The sequence below is a fragment of the Aythya marila genome, assembly GCF_965140915.1.
Source record: "Aythya marila genome assembly, chromosome: 17".
NCBI lineage: Eukaryota > Metazoa > Chordata > Aves > Anseriformes > Anatidae > Aythya > Aythya marila.
Genome location: NC_139058.1, coordinates 7,834,207 through 7,857,937, shown reverse-complemented (window position 1 = coordinate 7,857,937; position 23,731 = coordinate 7,834,207). Strand labels below are relative to the sequence as shown.

Below are 23,731 nucleotides of genomic sequence, written 5' to 3'. Positions count from 1 at the left end.
GTTAAAAAATAGAAAGGACGAAAACGGGGGAGGCTCTGGCCTCAATCCCAATTTACCCTTTAACAGCCCTCAGTCTCTACATTCGTGCAGCTTCTATCCTCATTCAGCCTCCACCCTCTCTCTGCCTCCATCTCCGTCCCCACTCAGCCTCCATCCCATTCAGCCCCCACCCCTCCCCTGCCTCCATCCCATTCACCCCCCGTTCCCTGCCTCCACCCGCCAGGGGCGGGGGATCCCGCGCCAAGGCGGGGCGTGCCAAATGACGTCACCATCAATTTGCATACCGCTTCCCAGCAACCCCCGCGGCCGCCCCGCCGCTCGGTACCGGGCAGATAACGGGGCGCTCCCCACCCGGAACGGGATCGGGGGGCATAAGGAGGGCTTGGGGAAGGCGGGGGACACCGGGACGGGCAGGGGGGGAGGCGGCGGGGGGCTCGCCGTGAGCTCGGAGGCGGCCCCGGGGCAAGGGGTGGCGGCGGAGGGTCCATTCCGTCAGCTTTGCGCAGTGGCAGTATCGTAGCCAATGAGGTTAATCCGAGGCGCGATTATTGCTAATTGAAAACTTTTCCCAATACCCCGCCATGACGACTTGAAATATAGTCGGCATTGGCAATTTTTGACAGTCTCTACGGAGACTGAATTTTCGTTTGAAAAAACAGAGGAATTGAAGTAATAGCGGTTGGGTCTATCCAGCAGTAGCCTTTCCTTCAGAAAATGGCTGCTCTTCGCTGAAGACCTCCCGCTTCTTTGCTCTGCACGAAGCGGCTGCTGGCTTTGGTGTAAAACCCTCCGGGTGACCCCATGCACGTCTACCCTGTCTCATCAGTTAAATAAGCCCCCGCCCCGCAGAGGAGGCCCGTGACCACCACACACCGGCATCCTGAGCCGTATCTCCTGCGCAGTGGGAACAGCCCCCCTCTGTCTCTGTGCACATCCCATATGGTTTACGCTGCGGCCAGTTAGCTCTGAGGCTCTCTGTACAGCCACACGTTCCATCTGGGTGAGCGTACCCTGCCTGGCTGGCCCCGGGTTAGGCAGCTGTTTATAACGAGGTGGAGTAGGGAAATTAGTAGCAGACATTGATATTCCCTCTTTATCATGTTTGTAATGTCAGCTGGGCTGGGGTGTTATACACAACGGTGACCGAAGAATGACAGTGAAACCTCCTCGATGGCATTTGTCCCCTGTTTGCACTCCGGTACTGGCAATATCTATTTGAAATCAAAACCTGAGTTGGCGGGATGCCGTCACCCTTTGTCAGAATGAGGCACAGCAATAAGTGCTGAAGTCATGTGTAGTAGACAATGAGTAATGCAGTTCATGTACTTGTTTGGTTCACTGAAGCAAGGTCAGTTGATAAGTGTCATATGTGTTCCTTGACTGATTCTCTTTCCTTCTAACAGAACCATCTGCTACAATCCCCCCGAGTGGTTCCTTCACCCAGTATCACAAAGCTATGGCCCCCACCCTGTGCTAGAAGTCACCTTTACTCCGTTTGCTGTACTAGGTCCTTCCACCAAGCGTGATGTTGAAGTGTGCTGCCATCTCCCTAAGCTAATGGAAACCTTCAGGCTTGAGGCTCTGCCTGAATTTTCCTTCTGTGTCCACCCCAAGAAAGAGCCACGTCCCCTTGCAGGATGTCCCTGTGGCGCAGTGCAGAGGACGCACTGCAGTTCAGTTATTCTCTTCACTCTGCAGTTTCAAGTCACTCTCCAAAGTACACAGGTAGGCTCTAAACATGCCTTACAAGTCTTGTAGCTTCGTATCTGTTCTTCTCTGACACAGATTTAGCCTGGTGCTTTTCATAACACCTTTTAGGAAATGAGCTTGGATTTCTCCAGTCTGAGATTACTGATCACAGTGGGCAGGCGGAGATTTAATCCATCCAGTTTCTGAGTGCCGAGTGTGTGGAGGCCAGTGGGTTAAGCCCCCTGAAGAGTTGTGGGGCCAGTTCATAGCTGGTTAGCTACACTTTAATGAGGAGAAAGATGCCTTCAGCAAGCACCCTGGGCTGTGTGGAGGCAGGAAGTTGTGAAGTCTGGCCTTAAATTCACGTTGACTCATTGTCTGACTTTATTTCCAGCTGCCAGCCCCGTTTCCCATCTGCGAATGAGAACAACAACTTCTTGTCACAACTTCTGTGAAAGATAAGGGTTGAGTCATGCCGTGTTGTAGTCGCAGGGCAGCATGCAAGAGGAAGCACCGCATACTCTGATGCATGACGTGCCTTCGTTCCCCAGTAGCAGCAGCTCTGAGGGCTGCAGCTGTTCCCACATCGCTTCCCCCTCGGTCCCACCAGCTGCCTCTGGGCAAGCCTCGGCTGCTGCTCTGCTGGGGAAGAGCTCGCTGGGGCGGCTGTCCCCAGGGAACTGCAGCTGTGCGTGCATGGGGCTTGAGCATCAGGCAGGTGTTCACAAGTCCAGGAGCATTTCAGAGGCAGAGAGCAGGTAGATGGGGAGCAAACGGGAGTTACGTGGCACTAGGAAGGACGGAGAATGGTGAACATTGGGTGGGTTTTGTTTGAGCCCACCCCTCTGAGCAGCTGTTGTAGCAGCTTGGCTTTTAACCCGCCCTTCTCACTGGGAAACCACAGGAGGGTTGTGAGGTGCCAATTTTGGGTAGGAAATGTTAGGGTGTGAAAAAGAATTCAGTTGTAAACAGCACTTGATTATGACTAGTGCAATGAGAATAGGCTTGGTATAAAAGCTGTACAAGTGGAGGATCGCGTCCCTTGCACAACAGCTCTGCCATCCACCACAGTCACCCTTCCACAGCAGTGCTTAAGTCACAGGGCAAAGTTTTAGGGGCAGAGACTCCTCATCTTTATATTCAGCAGCTTGGACACAACCTGTTTCTTCTGCATGCATCCCGATGAGAAGTTCATTTTTGCCCTGAGACAGAAAAAAAGCTGTTTTTGTTGTTGCTGTTGTTTTGATTTGCACTCACTGCCACACTCACAAAGGATCCGGTAGGAAGCTGGTGACGAACATCGCGTACTGGGCTGCAATGCAAACAGGGCACAGCGGAAACTTTATTCATGCAGAGGTAGAGGTATAACCCGAGCCAAGACCTGCCTGCTACTTGCTGCTGGAAGAAGCATGGATCACGGGAGGGGGCCTGATCCTGACCACCCCTGTTCTGTACCAGCAAATAATGCTGGTGGTGCACGTCACCCCACCCGAGGGGACACATCCTGCAGCTATTACTGCTCAGTCGTGGAAAAGCAGCGACAGATGCTGAGCACAACCCCTCTCACATAGTGCGGGAAGCACATTTATGTACACAAAACACACAAATCCCTCCACATTGCGCCTTAAACCTTGCCCAGAGCCCCACAAGGAGGTGTCAGGCAAGGTCCTGGTGTTGGGGTGACACACAGGGTGCCAGCCTCCGTTCCTGCTCGCGGTGTCCCCCAGCTGTGCGGGGATGTGGCTTCCTGAGGGGTGCTGGGTGCGGGGTGAGGCTTGGCATAAGTCCCCTGGGGGCTGCTGTCACCTACGGGCAGCAGGGCTGCACCCAAACCCCTCACCACAGCTCCCACTGCGGTAACGAGAACTGGGGGGCTGAGGGGACTGAGGGGGACTGAGGGGACTGAGGGGAGTTAGGGGGGACTGAGGAGGGTTAGGGGGGACTGAGTGGAACTGAGGGGAACTGAGAGGGGCTGAGGGGGACTGAGGGGGGCTGAGTGGGCTAGGGAGGACTGAGGGGACTGAGGGGGGCTGAAGGGGCTGAGGGGGACTGAGGGGAGTTAGGGGGGACTGAGGGGACTGATGGGGACTGAGGGGGGCTGAGGAGATTGAGAGGGGCTGAGGGGACTGAGGGGAACTGAGGGGACTGAGGGGGGACTGAGGGGACTGAAGGGGGCTGAGGGGGGGCCGGGGCCGCGCCCGCTCCCGCCGGCAGGGGGCGGCGGCGGGCGCGCGCGCTGAGGCAGCGTCGGGGGCGCGCAGGGGCGGGGCGGGAAAGTTGCGAGGCGCTGAGGAGAGCGGGCGGCGGCGGCGGGGCGGGAGCGGCGGCGGCACCATGGACGACCTGGGTGAGTCCCTGCGCGGCGCCCGGCGCTGTTTGAGCCCGGGGGTAGCCCCCTCGGAGCCTCCCGAGACCCCTCAGGGTCCCCTCAGACCCCCTCAGGGCTCCCGGTCCCGCTCGGGGCTCGGCTTCGCCCCGCTGCCCCCCGGCTCCCCCCCGTGGGATCCCCTCCGAGCTGTGGGGACGCCGTGAGGGCGGCCGGGGGGTAGCGGCGGAGCCCGGCCGGGCCCCGTTACCTGCAGCCCCCTCAGGGAGAGGCAGCCCTCCAGGGGGGATGTGCCGCAGGAGGATCGCTGCCCTGCTGCAGCCACAGCCTCGCGGGGAGCTGCCGGCACAGAGCCGGGGCTCGCACCCCCATAAAAAGGGCCCTGAAGGGGGCTGGCGAGGAGAGCAGGGCGGCCAGGAGGCCCTCAGCTGCTGAGCAAGGGATTCCTGCTGGTGGGGCACAACCTCAGCCCCAGCACCGGGCTGGTGGCACTGGCGTTGAGTCCCCGCTCCGCCAGCAGCCGCCGTGTGGTTCAGCCCGGGTGGGTCCGTTTGCCGTTTCTCCCACCCTCAGCACGGTTATCTCACGGTTATCTCCTGCTGCTGCTCCTCCATCGTGCTCGTAGGGCGCCGAGCAGTGTGTGGCTGGTCAGGACAGGACCCGTGCAGCCAGGGCAGCCTCACCGAGCGGCCCCTGAGGTGAGCCCGTGTGGGGCGTCGTGTGGGCACGGCTGCGGTCCCGCCAACGTGCTCCCAGCGCTGTGCCCTGCCAGCTGCAAGTGTTGCATTTCTGCCATTCACGGAGCCGGGTGGCTTTCCAGTTGGCCAGATAGGCTGCTGCAGCTTCAGCACGTTTCTTTCTTTCCTCCGGGTGAGGATTAGAAGGGAGCTGCAAAGAATGCATCGGAAAAGGTCCGAATTTGTGCGTTCTTCTGCGGTGTTGAGCGTTAGTGCCATCAAAAGTGGAAGTTTTAATCTGATTTTTGAAATAGAACTTCTCGTCTCATCAAGCCGTGGTCACACCAGGTCTTTCTCAATTCTTGTGCAGCCTTTCACATTGGACCAGATCTGACTATCTTAACAGTAATCAGTTGGGCAAGAAAAGTGGAACATTCATTTCTAAGATAATTTCTTTGGTCTGCAGAAGTCGCCATAAAAGATCACGCCACCTGTTTTCCCTCTGCCAGTCGTTGTTAGTCCCCAAGTTGCTCCCTTGTTTTCCTAAAGGCGCTCACCTTGGGATGCATAAGTAAGGCAGCAAGGCTGTGCTGATACAGCTCCTCTGAAACAAGTCTCATTTTGAACTGAAGCGAGCGTTGTTTGTTTTTCTTCCTTCGTTATCTCTGTGTGGATTATCCAAGTTGTGGATTAACCATGCTGTGGATCCAGACAGCTGCTCTGGCTCTGGCTGTAGCCAGGCTGGTCCGGCAGGGCTCAGAGGTTTGGGCACGGTGCCACACACACGTAGCTGCGCTGCTGCCAGGGCCGCTTTTGGCCCCGGAGTAGTTTAGCATTGAACCTGAGTGAACGTGCCTCGTGGGTTCAGAGCTGATGCTGTGTAAAATGAACCGAGATAAATGCTCCTGCGCCGTGCTTCTGACCCTGTGTGGTGTGGACACAACTGGGGGCTGACGGACGTGCTGGGCACGAGGGAACGCCTCACGGGGCCTGTTATGCCTCTGTCCCTAACTCCCCAAACTTACAAACATGTTTTAGCCGTCCCTCTCCCCTCCAGAAGCTGGGAGCTTCTGGAGTGTTGATCTGTGTGTGCTTTTGCGCTGCAAAATGGAGATGCAGAAGTATCTTGGTTTCATGCTGCTTGGACTGGGTAGGGTGGGTTTTCTCACCCCTGCGAGAAAGGGTTGCTTTGGGGATTTTGTTGGAGCTTAAAGAACTTTGTGTTTTTTTGTTCCCCGCCCCCAGCACTGGAGAAATGGCGTTACGGTGCGCAGCTCACGCAGGGAGCTGCTCCAGAGCTCTGCCCCAGGAGAGCAGCTGGGGCACGGGGCGCCCGGTGCTGGCTCCCGATGGAGCTGTAGTGCTGTGGGGCCAGGGGCAGGAAGCCCTGCGTCCAGGCAGCCCCCCAGACCCGTCCAGATTGCCTCCCGTCCGTGTTGGAGGAAGCGCGCCATGCGGATGTGCTTGGAGTTTGACAGGAAGCTCGCGGCGTGAGTTGGGCGTTCTGCCGCGCTGGGAATTGGCGCCGAGCGTGGAGCCGAGTCCTACGGAGCACACATCCTGCCTCGGGGGGCATTGCCCCTTCCTGGGCTTTCCCAGGGGGAGTTGTGTGCTCGTGGGCTGTAATTCCAGCAAGCCAGCGATCCAGCCTGTCTGTTTGCCTCAGGCAGTTTGAATTAGCTGTTGAATTCTTGGTTCTGTGGAGCTGCCTTGTGTGAGCAGCGTGCGTGCAGGCTGAGGGGTCTGCTGGCCGTGGGGGAAGATATCACCATCCTGCAAAGTGTCGGGTTCGGGAGAGAGGGAGGAGGAAGGCTCTGCAGTTGCTGTAGTCAGATACCGCTCAATTTTTGACTTTGAGTGTTTTCTTACAGCTTCAAAGAGTTCTCTTTCAATAAAAACAAAAGACCTTCAGTGTTTTTCTTTCAGGCTAATCTTCCCTACTTGTTTTTAACTTTGTATATTTACTGTGGGGCCAGCGTGGTTACTGTTTAGTTTTGTAGGGGCCAAAAGATTAATTTCACTTTTTGTACATTGTCTTGGTTTTCAAGAGCTAGCAAAAAGCTGTAGTGCTTTGGTTTCGAGGATGAGAAAAGATTTCACAGCTTCAGGAACTTTCGTCTTTTATTTTTTTGGAAGAGGTTGTTTGCAAACACTACTGTGGAGTCTTTGTTTAGCGTTGTTTTATTTTTGTAATTTATTTATTGAGAGCTTTGGTAACTCCAGGCAGAAGTGATGTTGCTTTTAGCAGCTTTCTTTTGGTGGCTTTGAAATTCTTGCCTGTCTACTGCTTGTTTTTTTATTGTTTTTAAGAGTTCAGACTTCTTTTTTTTTTTTAACTGGAGTTTGCAATCAAGAACAAAACAGCCTTCACTAGAGAATTCACCAGAGTGAGAGGTGTTTTACAAAGCAGTTGGTTCTGCTGTTCAGCAGGAACGTATTTATGGCCGTGTTCTGGCTGTGCGTGCAAAGCGGTCTGTGAGCTTATTTTAGGTGTTTGCTCACTTGTAGGAGGTTCGCCTGTCGGAGGATGTTTGTCTAGCGACGTGGCTTTAAGCGCTCTGGGCACAAAGACTGAGCTCCACGGGAGCTTTTGCTTCAGGAGGTGTTCCCTCTGCTCCAGGAGCTGTCACCCTCCCTCTCTTCAGGGCTGAATCTCTCAGACCGACCTGCTGCTGAGTTGTGGTGGCAGCATTTGGGGGGGATTCCTGCCTTTCCTGCTGCTGTCTGCCAGCTCTCGGGGATGGCTGCGCCCCGCGGGGCCGTGCTCTCGGTGCCTTTCTGGGGAGGAAACACGGGCAAAGCTGCCAGGTCCCTCGGCTTTCTCCTGGCTCAGGTTCCTGAGCCGTTCCCGCTGCTGGGCGAGAAGCCTGTAAACAGGACTAATGCCCTGCACAATGGGGTTCTGACTTGTTTCAGCTTCTTAGCTGCTCTGACCCCTCGTGAGACAGGGGCTTCATTGTCCCGAGCAACCCAGACAGGGAGTCCTCTGCCTCGAGCGGCGTGCGATGCAGAGAGAGGCTTCTTTTCTTGTTGCTCTATTTCCATGGAAAGTCTGGACTCCGCGCTGTCTTTAGCTCCTTTGTCTCTCGCTGGGAGAGGTCAACTTATCCCAAGTGTTCAGCTGCCCTCCTGGTTCAAATTGATCCTCTGACACCATCTCCACCAGCAGAGGAAGGAATGGGTAACCTCTTAGAAAACTCAGTTCTGTCTCTCTTCTTTCCTGGGGTATCCGAGCACCTCAATTTCTCTGGACCCTTTTTTCCTCACCCCTTTTCCCTCGACCTGTACTGACTGCATGGAACATGTTGTGAAACTCTGCAGTGACAGAGAGAGCTGAAGCCTGGCTGCAGAACAAGCAGGGACAGCGCGCTTCTGCTTGCACGAGAGCAGTTTCTCTGATCTCCTGCACCAGATATGTATAAATTCCTCAAATCGAATCTGTGCAGCAGCTGTGGGGGAGCAGTAAACAGCCCATGGCCACAAAACGAGCCTCTTAGAACCGGACTGCTGCCTTAGCTGTGACACCCGGCGTCTGCTGCAGCTTTGGAGGAGGCCAGGCCGGGTTCTGGATCCAGTGGTGGTGGGAAATGGCCACGAGTGACTGGGATCTCGGGTCCCACCTTCCTGCTCTGTGTCCCAGACTGTGCCTCCCCGCCCTTGTCTTTGTCCCTCGTTGTCCGCTGCGGAAGCTGGTAATGAAGACGTTCTTCTGTCTCTGCTGCCTGAAAGTGAGACATTGTCTGTGGGAAGCTCCCACAGCGTATGATGAGAAGATGGGGCTTAAGGAGTGAGATTCTTGCTTGTTCCAGCCCATCCTAGCTAACTCGGGTTTAGTAACACCCCTAGGAGTGCACCATGCCATGTCTGTGGGGCTCTTAAATATAAAAACGCCAAGCCGGGAACCGTGGGGACCTTTGGGCCCGGCTCTTGTTTTTCAGTGTTTGCAGAGTCTCGCTGCACATCTCCTTCGGTTTAGTTTCAGATGCAGGAGTCAGCCAAAAATGGTGATTCCTGCTTCCCCATCTCGTGGCCCTGCTGCTTACCCAGTGAGTAATCGGGCTGCAGAGCGAATGGGTTCAGGTCACGGCTGTGCTGGAAGAGCGGCCCCTTCGCCTGCCCGCTCACCCAAGTGGAGGAGACGATTTGCTGTGGGGTCAGTAAGCCGTGCTATCATGTCCCATGGCAAGATAAGCAGATCCAGCTCCACGTAGAAGCAAGGAGGGGCCCCGTTCCTTCCCTTTTGGGCTAAAACTAACCGGATTGGGGACAGCGTGGGAGTTGTGATTTCAGACAGGGTTAGCCTGACCTAACTGCTGGCTGCAGCACTGCTTTTCCCCATCTCCCTTCATCATGTCAGCATAACCGCTGCACGCGTGGCTGGCTCAGCAGGCTGGTTCCCCTGAAAATCCTTATTTTAATTGGTTTCTTTTCAGCCAGATCCCCTCCTTGCCCTTTTTGGCCACGTGTTTGTACAAATCCTAGTCCTGACACAGGGCGTGGGCAGGGGGCTGGGGACTGGGTGAGGCCGCCTCCTGGAGCTGGACTTCGTGTTTAATCCAGCATAAAGTAACGATTGATTTACAGCTCCAGAAACTTGCCCCGACCGTGGGCATGTCGCTCCTCCGTCCTTGCAGCGGGGTAACAGCTCCCTACCTGCAAAGTGTGCTTAATGTTTGTTAAGATCGCCGTGTTTCTAAAATAGCTTCTGGCTGAGTGTCTCAGAATAGTAACTCTTTGAAGCTTCTCCTGTTTCCCTTGCTGGAAAAGCATACAATGGCAAGTTTGGATTAGAATTATAAGTTTTTCTTCCCTTCTCAGCTCTGTTTATGTTCCCTCTCTGCCTTGCTGATTGCTCATCCTTTCTTCAGCCTCTGTTATGACAGGCAGTGAGCAGGGAGAAGAGATTTCCTTTCCCTTCCAAGTTCCCCACAGCAGTTCTGCTCGAGTCTTTCCCTTTACCACAAAACGTTGTGAAGTCATTCAAAGAATGTCGTGTGCTAAAGATATACCATAAAAATAGGAGGTGGGTAATGACTGTGTCACATCACTTGTGCTTTTTTTTCCCCATTTATGTTCATTCTCACTGCAAATGGAACAAGAGCCACGCAAACCGGATGGCTGGGGACAGCCTCCCTTGATTGGCTCGTGCTAAAATCCCTGCTCTCTCCTGCGTGCTGGGGTTCTGGAGCACTCGGACACTTTGAAGTATGTTTTTAAGTCTTCATAGAGCAAACAAAGTAGAAACAGCAACTGCAGTGAGAACAGCTTTGGTGGTTTTGATGTTTCAGTTAGAGGAGCTCGAGTCCCAGAGGTTACATGCTTGTCCTGTTTAGGAATCTGGTAAGCTTTTTTTTCTGCTCATAGACATGCAGCTCTTTCTTGGAGCAGCCAGTAATTATTCTGAATTTACATGGGAAATTTATCTAAGGATAAACTACAAGCTGAGGATCCCAGCGAACTTGTGGGAGGCCCCAGGAGGAGGCAGCCTGCAGTGTTAGTTCCCGACTCCCTTTCCCTGCGGCGGAGTGCCTCTGCGCTGTGAACGGCTTTAGTCTGAGTTATTTAAATGAGGTTTGGGCAGTTGGAAGACTTCAAAAGCAGTTTGGCATGGCACTTCTCACCGTGCTCCTGGTGCGTGTGAGTTCAGTGCAGCAGGCTTTGCGGGGCACTGCTGAGCGTGTCTGGCAGCAGACACCGGAGTGTAGCTGGAGCTCTTGTTCTTTTTACTGCTCATTGCAATTGTTTAAACCTCTAACGTTTTGCAAATGATGTAAAGAATGTTGAAAAAAAGTAAATGCCACTCCAGGGAATGAACTTTCTGAATGACACTTTGCATGGGGAATTGTGCTTTAAACGGCTTAGCTATAAATCAAACTGTATGGGGTCTCCTGGCATAAAGCAATGCCATGTTTTTGTTGCAAAACTGAGCTGGCAGACAGAATTAGCCCGTGTCTGACTAGATCCCCGAGGGACCTTGTTTTATTTCCATCCTTCAAGAGCAAGGTGAGCAGAGAAATTCACCCCCTGCTGTAGGGAAGTTTGTGGTGGCTCGGGAACTGTGCTGAGGTTGGGTTTTTCTAATAGTGGGAGAGGGCAAAGAAAATTAGAGGTAGAAAAGGTCATGCTATAGGTGTGGACCTTTACCTCCTGTAAAGAAGGGGTACTGTAAGTGATTTGCTGCTTTAGGGGGTTTAGTACTCCCGTGTTCTGCCCTCTTTCATGGGTCTAAACAAGCTCGAGGCTTCTCTTGGAAAAGTTTTCCTTTAGGTCGGAACCACTAACTTCAACTGGATCATCAGACGAGAGGGCCTGAGGCTCACTGCATGTCCCCTGGCTTTACTGCCCCCCGCAGGTAATGGTTTTGTGGTTGTCTCCAGCAAACCAACCTTTTAGGGCAGAGGGAGTAAGAGGAGTGAGAGGCCTGGGGAGAGCTGTGCCGGGCTGCAGCTCTGCCTCCTGCTCCTTTCACGTGGGAGACGTTTCTTGGGCCGCGTAGGTCTGGCTAGGCAGCGTGAGACACAGCTGGAACCATTCTGCCTGGCTGCGAGCAGCTCCGGCAGTGAGACAGGATCCCTGCAGAGAGCTGGAGCACGGGGGGGAGGGAGCGGAATGCCATTTCAGCCACGTCATGAAATCTCTTATCAGCGGCCAGCTCGGGGCTGCGGGTGGGTGAGCGGTGCTGGCCACGAGGAGCTGCCTCCGACTTGTGCTGTGAAACGTGAGGAGCTCGGAGCTGTCAGGCAGGCCGGGCCGCGTGGGGCTCGGGATGAATTTGTCAGTCATGTTCTCAGAACCCAAAACTTGCGGTGTTCAGGCTGCCCTGCTGGTGCTTACTCTGAGCTTTGCTGCTTGGCTGTCCTCAGCGGGTCCCTTGGGCAGTGCCTCACAAGCACAGCTGCTCTGGCATGCTGCTCCTGTGCTGCTTAATTGCTTAAATCTGGCGCCTCCAGCACCTTCTGCCTCGGGATCGTGCTTGGAAGCCGTGACCACATGAGTCAGAGACAAAAGCTGTTAGGTTACCCTTCGCTTTCCTCTAGGAGTTGGGTACGGCTCAACTTGATGGATGCCAACTTGCCATCGAACACGAGGGAGCACACTGCACGAGCAGCTCACCGTGGCACTGCTTGTTGTGTGAAATGCCGTCCTGCTAGGGCTGGCTGGGGTTCCCCGATGGCATTGCCTGGCTCAGGGAAATGTCTTTTTGGGGTGGCACAGCCAGCACGGCACGAGGAGCGGGGCGCTGGCTGCTGCCCACTGCTGTCGCTCACTGCGACCCTATCCTCGCGCCGCGGGCTGGGGAGGAGGGCTGGAGAGAAGGGGCTGGGGAGGAAGCTTTATGTAATTCTTGGCTGGCTTCTGAGTAATTGTTTTAATGAAATGGAATGCGGTGTATTCAGCGCTGCTTGGCAGAAACAGCCTTTTTTTGTATTTGCTATTTTGGGGGGGAAGCAGTCGAAGTTAGTCTGTTTTCCAGCTGCTTTAAGCAGTTCAGCTTGGATTTGCCACAGAGGTGGGAGCAGAATATTGCTCTTAGCGAGGGGATGGTTGTCCTGGTGTGTGTGTGTGTGTGTCCTCGTGCGTGTGTAATTCCGTGTGTAAGTGACTGAGCCTGGTCCCTCTGTGCGGTGTGAACGCCGCTGTGGTTCCGAAGTGAGATCAGCTCAGTTTCAAAGTGTCTGGTAGTGACCTGTAGGTGCGTGTACTTACAAAATCTGTATGCGTCTGGGAACTTGGTAGGGAAATGAATCAAATTTCTACTGTGCCCTAGCTCAAGGTACAGCAGGAAGAGTATGATGAGTTAAGACAAGGAAGTCAACTGAATTCTCAGCGAGGCAGAAATGCAGGAGCTGGGAATCCTGACTCCTGTAAATGAGTGCAAAATACTTTCTCCCGTTCTCAGAACGGTTGGGTGACTTGTGTCTTAGGATTAGTGGAGGGCCAGTTAGGGATCACGCTGAAAACCCTTTTTCAGAAAGCGATTTGAAGAGGGATTCATTTCACGTACCTATGAAGGGAAGTTTATTCTCATGCTGCTTCTATTTCAGTATTGCTGGCATTTCCATTTTTGGTCAGCGCTGGAGATTGGGCTCTTTTACTCATCTTCTACCTCTCAAACTCTACTTTCTACTCTGTCTTTATCAGTGTTTTATTGCGGTTTTCTGTAGTCACGAGCTCTCTTGCGAGTAAAGCAGCCTTCCGTTGGTAGGATGGAGTGTTTCTTTGGCAAATAAATTCTGGGCAGGACACCGAGATGGAGAAGCTATCGGGCATTTGTTTGCTTTGTTAATACCACTTCTGGTAAAAATAAATCCTTGTTATTTCTCTTGCAGGTGGTGAAACAAGCAAGATTCTAGTAACTGTTACTGCTGTGGTGATGGCAGAGGATAGGTGGATGGCTGGGTTGCCTGCCTTCTCGCAGCAGGAAGAGAGAGGGAACCTCAGACAGATTCTCTAGCTCTTCTCCGTTCACTGGTTAAAATTTGTGGTTCTAAAAATGTTAGTTTTCTGTCTGGCTTAAACAATTTCTTTTCTTTCTGTGGGTCTTGGTCACAGCATTGTGAAACTCCTGAGCCACATTCCTTTGCCCAAGCTGAAAAAATGCAGAGCTGTGGAGCTGTCGAGCCATCAGCGAGCTCCATCACGTTGCCACCCACATCTTCTCCCACAGTAACTGGGGGGCAGTTCCCACATTCATTTCTGCAACACTGTCCTCCTTCCGTTCGTTCCCGGAGGCTGCTGTTAAAATAAAAAGAAGCTGTTTTAATTAGATCGTCAGCCATGCGCTCATGGCACCCTTGTACTCTGTGGTCTTTCCTAGGGGTTCTTTCAAAGACGTTGCTTGCCCACTCCGTAATTACTTGGATTATCTTGAGGTTTTAGGAGAATGCTCATTAGACTGGAAGCTTCATTTTAAAACTTTCTACCTATTATAGTTATAAGTAGTTCTAAGATCAACATGACTGAAAAATGTTAAATATTTTGTTGTCATTTCCCCCTGCCCTGCTCTGAGAGTTTACATTGGGCTTTTGGCAGTGCTTTGTGTAAAGTCAGTTCCTGATGATGACTTACACTTTTGGCTCACAAAGAGGTCGGCGTTGCTTCCAAGTCTGCTCCCACTCTGTTGCAGAGAACCCTTACAGAAATGAAAACTTGTTATAAAAAGAGAGGTCCACCATTTTGAGAGCAATTTCTTGGTAATGTTTTTTTTTTTTTTTTTTTTTTTTTTTTTTTAAGCCAGTTAAACTAAATGCCATATTTGACAAGAAACACTCGTTTCTTAAGAAAAGGGGATCATCTTCCCTCAGAATAGTTGGCAGGTCAAACCAACAACTCTTTAACTCATCTTAATTTGTATCTCAACATACTAACATTTTATTTGACATCCTCAGTATCTGAGCGAGGTTTGCAGGGACTTCATTTCTCCTTATAGGCATGGGCTTTTCCAACTTGACACAGCTTGTTTTTTAAGGGCAGATCTGCATCTGTTGGACTTTCTTTGCATTTATGTTCATGGGAGATACGCTTGTTACCTACTAAGGGAAAGTTGTTGGAGTGGATGCAAAAATATTTTCTAGGAGGACTAAAATCCCTGAAGCCTGCATTATGGTCTCCCATTTCAGAGCCTTCAGGTTAGGTGTGTCTCAATAAGGCTGTAATAAATGGGGGTAAGATCACAGTGTCTCTTTAGTGTCCTTATTTCCAACTGCTGGCCTCCTCCTTTTGGTAGCCGGGGGTTCTGTATCTCACAGGCAGAATTTGTGCTTCTCGTGCTTGTAATTAATTCAGAATTCGCTCTTATATTTCTTTCCTTCATTTCATCATCTTTATGTGTGGCTCAAATTTTCTAATTGGCACTTTGCCTGGAAGAGTCTATATTCAGATCTGTTTATGCTGCTTGGATAGGGTTTCCACAGTTTAAAAGATGCTGTTTTTTTTTTTTTTCTTTTCCTCCGTTAAGTTTCATGCCTGTTCTTGCATGACCATGCAAATCTTATCCTTCCCTTTATTGGTTATGGGGTCCACATGCTTCACATGCTTTCCTGTTTCAGTTACTTAAAAAAAAAAAAAAAAAAAAAAAAAAAGGATAATTAAGTTAGAACGTGCAAGCTCTGACAGTATTTTGTCTCTGGCAGCGTCCAACACCATTACATACGCTGATGGATCTGGTCACGGTGATCTTTAGCTGAATGAGATACTGGCGCTGAAGCGGGTCCTGCAGGCACTTGAGCCTGGCTCAGTGTAGTGGCCCTAGTGCCCCTGGGAGGGGGTGGCCCTACCTCCCTCATCTCATGTCCTCCATCTGCTGCCTCCCCTGACTCTTTGGATGTACCCCTTCCTTTTTGCTGACCCCTGTGCTTATCTCACTTTCTTAACTCAGAAGAAAGTCTTCATTTTTTTTTTTGTATATTCTGTTCAATTGGTTCACGGAGGGGTCTTGTAAAAGCCAGAGCCAAGAGAGGTAAGTGGCAGCAGCACATGTCTGGAAGAAGGAGCAAAACCTCTCCATTTTTGGCAGTGGTGAGCTGTTAATTTGCCGTTCTGCATCCTGTGAAACTGTATCCTCAGCTCTGGTGCTCACTGTCCAGTGGAACTATTGTACTCTGTTCCCATGTAAACCCTGATGTAACATGTTTTTCTTCCCCAGATGAGTAGAATCAGCAGTTCCCAAATTATGATCTGCAAGTGGTAAGTGCTCCACAGCTGTTGTAAGGTGTCCTTTTAGATGGTCAAATTTGCAAACTTGTCATTTCCACCCGAGGGCCCTGAAGTGCAAGCAAAAGAGGGTCGCCATTGCCCGCAGATTTGGAAGCCGCTGCCTTTTTCAAGCTCTTCTGATGTGCCAAGGTGTATGGCACGGGGATAATGCTTAAAACCTGCTGAGAGGAGTTACCCGCTACCAGATTAGCGTACATGTATGTTGTAATTTCAGTGCTGCTTGTAACAATGCTGAGGTCACGTCAGATCCGACTGCTTACAGGTATGCAAATCTCAACCAGACACAGTCCACCTGGGGCTTTAAAAAATGCAGTTAAAAATGTCCACCCTCATGTCAGTGGGCGTGTGAAGAGCTGCTGGGAAGTGGCTGGGTGCCACACACCTCTGCACTCGGTGGTTTCCTCCAGGTCCTGCAGTCTGGGGCTGAGCAGTGTGCAGCACATGACTGAAGGGAGTTTGTTTCCCTCTTGCCTACTGTACTTGTACAGCTCTCCAGACAGACCTGAGAACAATTTCCCAGTGCTGTGGTGCTCTTACTGCCCACTAGCACCCATTCCCGTTGTCTGACTGAACAGCTGCAGCACTAGGAGTGTCCCTGAGCTTCTTCCATTTGCCAGAGCTGTGCTTTAAAATCTAGTTTCCTGAGGTTTCTGTACCCATCCTTGGACTCCCTGCTCTCTTTAATGGAGGCATCCTTCCTACTGGGCTTGGTCGATGTTTGTGAAATGGCTGCGTGCTGCATTTGACCTAATGATGCTTGTGGAGTAGCTGCCTGCTGATGGAGCAGGAAGGGTCTGGTTCCTCAGATAGCTGGCTTGGCTGAGCCCCTCTTCCTGTAGGAGTACAAGGGACTTGGTATTTTGATCAGAGGCTTGGCCCTGGGAAATTGTCCCTGAGGGGTCAGCTCCGTGGCTGCTTGTTTGGTTTTCATGAATATTTTCTTGTTTTGGCAGAGGAGAGCAGATCTTGTTGGATTTTTTTTTAACGTTGCTCCGTTTCTAGAAACTTTCTGAAGGAAACCAGCCGCAAATAAAAATTCTTAGGACATGTATGGGGAGGCTTTACTTGCCCTTTTTTGCATGCATAAGGGTAGATAGAGGGCTAAAGGTTAGTGCATTGGCGGTTCATTTCTCTTATATATTTTTTTTCCCACCCGAGATGTTGGCTGCAACCCAGGCTGGGTCAGAACTGAACTGGTAGTACCTACTTAGTCACTCGTGTCAGACACGTACACTCATTCCAGTCCTTTCCCACTGCAGGCGGGCAGGATGCCACTTCGCTCGTGTTCAGCCCCAGCGGGGCCGTGTTGTAGCAGAGCTCGTGTCCTTCAGCTCTGCCCGAGCCAGCTCGCCTCCCTCGCAGGGACAGCCAGGGCAGCGCTGGCCGTGTGCTAATGCCTCTGTCTGGGACTTGCCGGGAATGCCTGAGGATCTGTTTGCTCCCAGGCAGAGAGCAGAAATAGATCTTGCACAAGAAGGGCCACGCTAGGAGAGGGCTGTCAGGCTGTACTTACCCTGCCTGGAGACTAAAGCTGTTTCCAATTTGGTGCTGGGGAGATGGAGACTCTCTAATTTGTGCAGATCGTTGCTTCTTTTAATTGTTCTCAGGGCCAACTATACCAACCTGTAGGACCACGGGTTTATTTGCTGCTGAAAGGAGAGGATTCTGACAAAAGACTCGGTAGCAGGTGGGGCTCATCGCAGGCTGCGGAATCAGGCTGAGAAATTCCAACTTAAGTATTTTTAGTTGGGGCCTGAAGGGCAGCCTTCAGCTTTCTATTCTGATATAACACAGCCAGTCCGTGTTATATTGGGCTGCTGCGTATCACTGCTCTGATTCTGCGAGGCAGATGACTTCCCTGCTGCCCAGGGGATTTGGACCTTATGGTAAGGATCCTGCTATGCTGAGCCCCGTTGGAATTCGGGTGCTGCGGCTGCAGGCTTTGTTGCTGCAGGTCACAGCCTGTTCTGTCGGATGGAGGCACTCGGAGGCTTAGGTTTAAGGTGTGGAGCTCTCAACTGCTGCGACTGAGAAATGGGGCTGAAAATGGCCTCCAGGGCTGCCTTGGGCGCCTTAACTGTGGGTAGGGCGATGGGCTGAGGGCTGCAGTGCCTCAGTCAGGAGCAGCTGAATCACTGGAGGTCACAAGCTCAAACGCTGAGTAAAATCTGGCTAAATCTCTGAAGTGGTTCACGTACTGCAGAAATCTCTTGTGCAATCTCCAGCTTCTCTGTCCAGCAAACCAGAGCCTGGCTTTGTGCTCCGAGGCCGCGAGCGGCGAGCTGAGCTGTGCCTGCCGCTTGTGTGCGCCGGTCACAGGACGTGCCGGGGCTGTGACTCGCAAACTTTCCGAACTTTTCCTGAAGATTGCTCGTAGAGCAGTGGAAGATTTTTTTTGCCCGAGCTTATCCATGTTTGGTAATCGTTTCCTGTTGCTCGGGGCTCGGTTTGAGAGCGCAGGGAGAAGCGGGGAGGAACCACGCGAGGGATTATTTTATTTTCCCTTTTAGCTTCACCCAACTGGGGTCCTCTGCGAGCTGCTGCCCAGAGGCATCCAAGGCTTGTGTAGCTGGGGGTCTGGCGTGCCCCACAGCCTTTGGTGGCTGTGAAACTGAAAACATTCATCTGCCTAGGGAGTTGGAGCGTGAACTCAGTCCGAGGCACCAGGCCTTAACAAAGGGTGTTTTTTCCCAGGACGAGCTCGGTTTGCTGCTCCAGACTAGAAATTGGAACAGAGGGAAGTAAATATAAGATGGCTCCTTTCACTTCAAGTGTGGGGAAAACCACGCTATTAAAAAGAGGATGCTGTATATGACAGGAAATAGCTCTTCCCTCCCACCCTCCCCAGAAAGCTCTGGAAATGAGCAATAAATAGGAGGACACACCTTTGGGCGGGAGTGGCTCTGAAACCGGAGATGTCGCGGCGTTGCTGCTAGGCTCGAGCGCTCCTCTCTGGAGGCAGGACGTGAGGAACACAGCGGGCAGCTCAGGTCCTGTATGGTCCTGTGTAGCTGCAGCTGTCCTTAAATCCTCCGAGCCACTAAGAGCTTGTTGCTCCTGGTGTTTCTGTTGAGAGCTTCCTACTGAGGTAGCCCCAGCCGTGGAGTTGCCAAATTTGAAAGAATTTGGAAAGGCTTCTCTTTATTAGTGGCTTCGTGACTGGAATAGGTTCTGTTCCAGTGACATGCAGGATTCACAAAGCCATGTTTGCTTTTGGATGTTGGTCTGGTAACCTTCCTGAGCCTTCTTTTTCAGGAGCATTGACTACATCCCTTCTGAAAGGAGATGCTTAAATCCCAAACCACTTCCAGCGGGAGGATGCTCAACAAACACATACTGAGTAGTATTCTACCCTGATTGTTACGTGCCTTGTGAGACTCGACTAGTGTCAGCACACGCGTGATCTGCCTGGTTCCTTTGAAGTACAGACTTAGCATTTTCAGGGGGTTAAAAAGTTTTAAGGTTAAGTCTCGTTTGTATCAGTTTGTGTGAAGCGAAAACCTCTACAAAGTGTTCGCTAATGACAGAGATGATGCGAGGCGCCCTCGTGAGCTGTTCTGAGATAGCAGAAAGGGTGTGGAGGTTTTTCTAGGCAAGCTGGAGGAAGGCAGAATGACTGTGCATTCCTCTGCTAGGTGGTGGTTCGCTTCCCTCAGCCCGAGCTGGGGTCTAATTGAGCGTTTTGAGAGCTAAATGGAAAAATTCTGATCCTACAGGAAAATCTTTTGTGGTTCCTTCACACAGCTTGGACTTCAGGCGTTGTTTCATCCAGGAAGCCGTGCTGACTCAGAGCTTCGAGGCAGTTGCAGCATCGGCCTGGCAGCCTGCGCGCTGCGATGATCCCGTGCCCTGCGGGCCTGGCTAAGGGCAGGTCACCTTCCTGCCATCACCGTCCTGCCAGCTTGGGGAGCGAGCGGAGCCAACTCTGGGAGGATTTCCCAGCCTGTCACATCAGGGATGGTGAGAGGTGGATGGGAGCTGCTCCCTCAAGGAGAAGGGGCTCTGCTTCCCTGGGACTTGTGGTGTCAGCTGCTCCCTGCAGCCTCTGCCTGTGCCCTCGGTCACACAGGAATTAGCTGCCCCTCGTGATGCTGGCAGCGTCACGCCAACAGCCTGCTGACCAGTGCCCCGTGGCTGAGGTTACGGGGCAGTTGAGCGTCTCAGTGACATTTTTCCTGTTAATGTGAAAGGAAGTGGCGTGGCGTGGCCAGTTTCAGGAAGGATCTCGCAGCGACCTTTCTGTTTTCCCAGCATACGCACAGACAGCCTTCTTGCCTGCGCCCCTTGGAGGGATGCTGTGGGTGGTTGAATCGTACGGCCCTGGGGCTGCAAGGCTGGAATAAAGTGTCGGGGAAATGGCTGGTAGTGGTGAGGGATGGCTCCGGAATTTGAGAGTGTTGGGGTTTGCCTGATTGTTCCCTTTTCAGGCTGCGGATTTTGTGGTCAGCATCGGAGGCGCAGAACAATCGTGGGATTTGGACAGGAGGATGGGCGACTTCCTTCAGCTGGTGGCAGGACGGGGCTGGATGTCACTTGGTGACCTGGCCTGAGCTTCGGAGGTGGAGGTCCAGGGTTTCCTGTCCCAGGCAGAAGTTTTAGTCTGTCAGTCTAGAGAAGGGCTGAATTCTGGCATCGCTCTCTTTACGCAGCTCTTAGGAAATGTTTTAAGCTGTAGAGTGGCTGGGGCTTCGCTTCCAAGAAACTTAGTGAGTCTATCTAAAAAGAATAACTTTCTCAGAGTTTCTAGGCTGGAATAGTTTCGGAAGTGTCTGGCTGTCAGCACAGCGAGCTCCAGGAGTGGTGTGGGAAAGCAGCGATGGCTGGGCCCTTCCCTCTGCCGGCAGCATGTGCAGGGGGCAGCTCTGCAGAAACTGGCCGGAGCACTTGCAGGGTTCAAACCTCATCTCTAAACGTGTGGCGAGCAGTGACAGACACACAGGTACCAAAATCCCCTCAAACTGGCCGTGTTGTGTGCTCCTTCCGCCCCGTGCTGGGGCGGTGAGGAGCAGTTAGCTGGCCACAAGCCCTGGAATAAAGTTTTCTGCTTGGGTCTCAGCGGTTGGGGCAGGAAGCCACGGTCATTGCTGCAGCTGATAGCACAGACCACAGCCCAGGGTAGTGTCTGGTCTGGCCTTAAACTGCTGCTGGTGGTCGGAGCTGCCTGCGTGGGCTGCTGGGCTGGGGCAAGCCGCCTGCTCTTGGCATGGGGGGCTTCGGGGTGGCTGTGCCACCAGGTGACGTTGAAAGCAGGGTGTCTGTCACGAGGTGTAGGCTGTCTCTGCAGCCTGGCGGAGCTGGGCACAGCAGGTGGATGCCTTGTTTTGCCCACAATTCGGGAAGTCAGGGCTCCAAGCACACAGCCTTGCTTGTTCTAGGAGGGTGGTGTTAGTTCCAGAGGACAGAGAAGCTTCGGGGGTTTTGGGGCCTGTTGTCTCCTGTCAGAGCTGCCCACGCCGCGTGTCGCTGCTGGTCCCGGCATTCCTCTTTGGGAGCAGCGTGCCTGGGACCCGAAGCACAGCTTCCACCGCTGCCTTGATGAGGGCAGTGCAAGGCTTCGGGTGAGCCTCCGTCCCTGGCATGCACTCAGGCATGGCTGAGCGGGATTTTTTGCCTGTTGCTGTAACTGCCTCTGGGCAGGTCCACACAGTGTGAAGGAAAAATGCCGGTGGCTGCTCTGCGCTGGCAAATGGTTTGGCAAATGACTTAGCTTTGTCTTGAATTGCCTGGTCATGGTTTTCCTATTTCTGTGAATTCTGTTTCGTTGCTTTCTGGGGCTCCCCCTGCTTCCAGACTCGAGCTCGAAGGCGGTGAGAAGTCCTGCAGCAAGGCTCCAGCAAGTCTTCGGGATGCAGCTCTTTGAGCACTGCAAATGTTTCTTCTGAAAGGCTGCTTAATAGGATAAATATACCCAAGCTCCCCATTCCTCTGCAGTTACTCACAATGTAAAACTGGCTTGCCAAGGGTTGGGTTACCGCCCTGAGCTGTCTCCCTGCATGCGAGCTGGGGGAGAGGAGACTCATTTGAGCCTAATGAGATTTTAAAAGTTTGCATTCAAGGATTTTGTGAGGAGCCTGCTGAGTGAGCTCGAGAGCTCAGGGCTTGGTTCTGAGCGTGCAGCTGCCCCCATCCTTCTAGGGCAGCAGCAATCAGAGAGCTGGAGGCAGCATCTTAGAGCTGTTAAGAAAAAGTGGCTGGAGGATGGCATGTCCTTCTGCAAACAAGGGGTCTGCAATGTGTCCTGCGCCCAGTGAGACTCGGTTATCACCTCATTTAGACCAGCCCTTGCAGCTCTTCTGCTTTTTATTTACCAACTCACTGGCAAATCGCTGCTGCCTAAGGCAGAGGAGCCTGGAGCGGCTCTGGTTATTCGGATACGCAGGGGCATGGAGAAGAGCAAGGAGAGCTGCAGCCACCTGTCCCTGCAGCTGCACAGAGGAAGTCCTGCACTTTGTGCTCAGACATCTCGTCCTGTGCCCGTGCCCGGGCTGTCGGGGTGCCCCCCAGCATGGGGGAGCCACAAGGGGAAGCGGCGCACTGTGGCTGGGTGCTGGAGGCATGAGCTCTGTGCCGTGCCTGCTGGGGCCGGGATCATGTAGCCACTGCTCACTTTCCAGATGTCCCATGCAAGAATTAGAGCCCCAGGCAGCGTGCGGTTGGGGTGTGCAGATGTGGCTTTCAGCTGCTGAGAGCAAAGGGCTGATATCTGTGGCATTTGAGGTATCCTGCCTCGGCCATGCTTCCATTTCCTTCCCAGCACAAGAGGAGCTCTAGAAGAAAATGTGACCGCCACCCTTTTGATCTGCTTGCTGCATTGACAGTGCTCTGCCCTGCTCTGTCAGCGTGGCTTAACAGCTTGGCTTCAGCTCTCAGGAGAGAGGAGCTCCGCGTGGAAATGGGAGGCAGTTCACGCTCTCCTGGCACTAACACCCTCATCTCTGTGCTGAGCGTGCTGAGTTACGCCGGCCACTCGGTAGCAGAAGGCTTCTTAATAGGCCAAAGCAAATTTATGGTGATAATTCTCTCTCGCGTGTAATTTTTAGCTTGAGGAAGGTTAGCAAGTAGCTGGCACATCGGCTGCGAGTGAAGTGCTTGCAGTGGTGTGCGCCTCTGACTGCCAACGCCTTTCAGCTGGTGGTTTGTTTTTTTTACACGTAGTGCTCTGCAGGTTGGTGTGAGTGTCACTGGGTGGTGAGAACAAGGAGGATGGATGGCTTTGCTTTCAAAAATAAAAATCTTACGCCGCTGATGAACGCAGTGGAAAACAATTTACTGCTCGTGGTAAAATTAACGTTAGAGGCTGCTTGCTGCTGCTTGGCAAATGTGAGTGGTCGATGCCTTGTCACGGAGGTTTTTCCAGAACTAGCTGGTGGTGTGTTCTGCTCCACTGCTCCCTTAATGTGGGAGCGTTTGTGGCAGGCACAGGGACAGGGCAGAGAACAAAGAGCACGCTCTGATGTGCATGGAAGATGCATGTAAATATTTTTTTAAATAACTTCACTCAATTGAAGGGGGCCAAGTACAGCTCAGACTTACAGAAAAGGGAGCTGCTGTGGGCATCAGCATACAGGGTCCCCACGTTATCTGTCCCTGTGCCCTACCTCCGAACGGCGTTGTGCTCCTGCTCTGGCCTCGCTGCTGTGCATCAGACAGAGCCGGGACGTGGGAAGCCGGGAATGCACGCCCACGGCTGCACACCAGGCTGCTCCTGGGGACGGCGAGTGCTGGCACGCAGCAGAGGAGCCCCGGGAATGCTGAGGAGCTGCGCCTCTGGCTGAGGAGATAGCGCAGGAATGTGCACTGTGTGCTCGGGGGGTGATGTCTCCTTTCGGTGCAGCGTGTCCTGCTGAGTGGGACTTCCCCACAGCGCTGGCCTGTGCTTGCATCTTGCTGATCCCCTTGGTAAGAAGGGATTCCTCGGAGCGGTTTGGTGTGCGGACGGCAGCTCCCTTTTCCCCCGTCCTCTAACCCTACAGACAGCTGCGCTGTGCTGAGCACCGAGAGCTGAAAGCTGAATGTCCCAGGCGAAATGACTGGCAGGGCTTTGGCAGGCGCTGGAAGCGATGCATTAAGTGCCCCTCGCCAGTTCCTAATGCACACGCGGAGCTGTGCGGGGGAGTTGGAGGCCAGAATCCCGAGAAGCCTGTACTTAATAATGATTTTTTGCAAAGTGGGAGGAGGGCTGAGCTAATGCGCCCAGGCTTCAGATACCTTGGAGTGCTGTGGAGTAGGAAAGGCACCAAGCGTGGTGGCTGGCACTGTCCCTCCTCCGCAGAAAAATCAGTACAGAAGAGCCCCTTGAACGCGAAGGCAGCCATCCTGCCCT

The 23,731-nt window shown here is 52.9% G+C and overlaps 1 protein-coding gene across 3 annotated transcripts in view; it reads left to right on the top strand.

Annotated features, from left to right (window-relative positions):
• The first annotated feature begins 3,980 nt into the window (after positions 1 to 3,980).
• PXN (paxillin) overlaps positions 3,981 to 23,731 on the top strand; it is a 41,850-nt gene continuing 22,099 nt past the window's right edge. For all 3 annotated transcript variants that reach the window (XM_082774539.1, XM_082774538.1, XM_082774537.1), the window contains exon 1: positions 3,981 to 4,036. In XM_082774539.1, coding sequence (XP_082630665.1) covers positions 4,024 to 4,036 — 13 coding nt within the window. In that variant the 5' untranslated portion in view covers positions 3,981 to 4,023. The remainder of the gene's footprint in view (positions 4,037 to 23,731) is intronic.